Raw genomic sequence first — 296 nt, 5'->3', positions numbered from 1 at the left:
GCTTCTATACGCAACAATATACACCCACAATACTTGAATTACATGCACATACACACGTTTTAAAAGAATATAAAATTTCACACACACAACATATATCCCGCCTGATATACGAAAAGAACACACGACCGAACAGAATTACATCTACTATTTATGAATTCGTTTTGTTTACCTTAATAAGGGGACAATCCCCCCATGATTCCAATGACATTGCTCCAAGCGGATTGCAGCGTAAGAAGTAGTTTCCTGGAAAAGAAAAGAAAAAGAAAAATGGTTTGCTAAGGAGGCGAAGGGAAGTG

At 37.5% G+C, this 296-nt stretch overlaps 1 protein-coding gene across 1 annotated transcript in view; it reads right to left on the bottom strand.

Annotated features, from left to right (window-relative positions):
- Positions 1-296, bottom strand: part of LOC119586548 — a 58,792-nt gene that overhangs the window by 18,869 nt on the left and 39,627 nt on the right. Inside the window, exon 12 of the mRNA XM_037935307.1 lies at positions 170-243. Within this exon, the coding sequence (XP_037791235.1) occupies positions 170-243 (74 nt within the window). The remainder of the gene's footprint in view (positions 1-169; positions 244-296) is intronic.

Source organism: Penaeus monodon, chromosome 21 (assembly GCF_015228065.2).
Source record: "Penaeus monodon isolate SGIC_2016 chromosome 21, NSTDA_Pmon_1, whole genome shotgun sequence".
Lineage (NCBI taxonomy): Eukaryota > Metazoa > Arthropoda > Malacostraca > Decapoda > Penaeidae > Penaeus > Penaeus monodon.
This window is presented reverse-complemented; position numbering and strand designations above follow the sequence as displayed.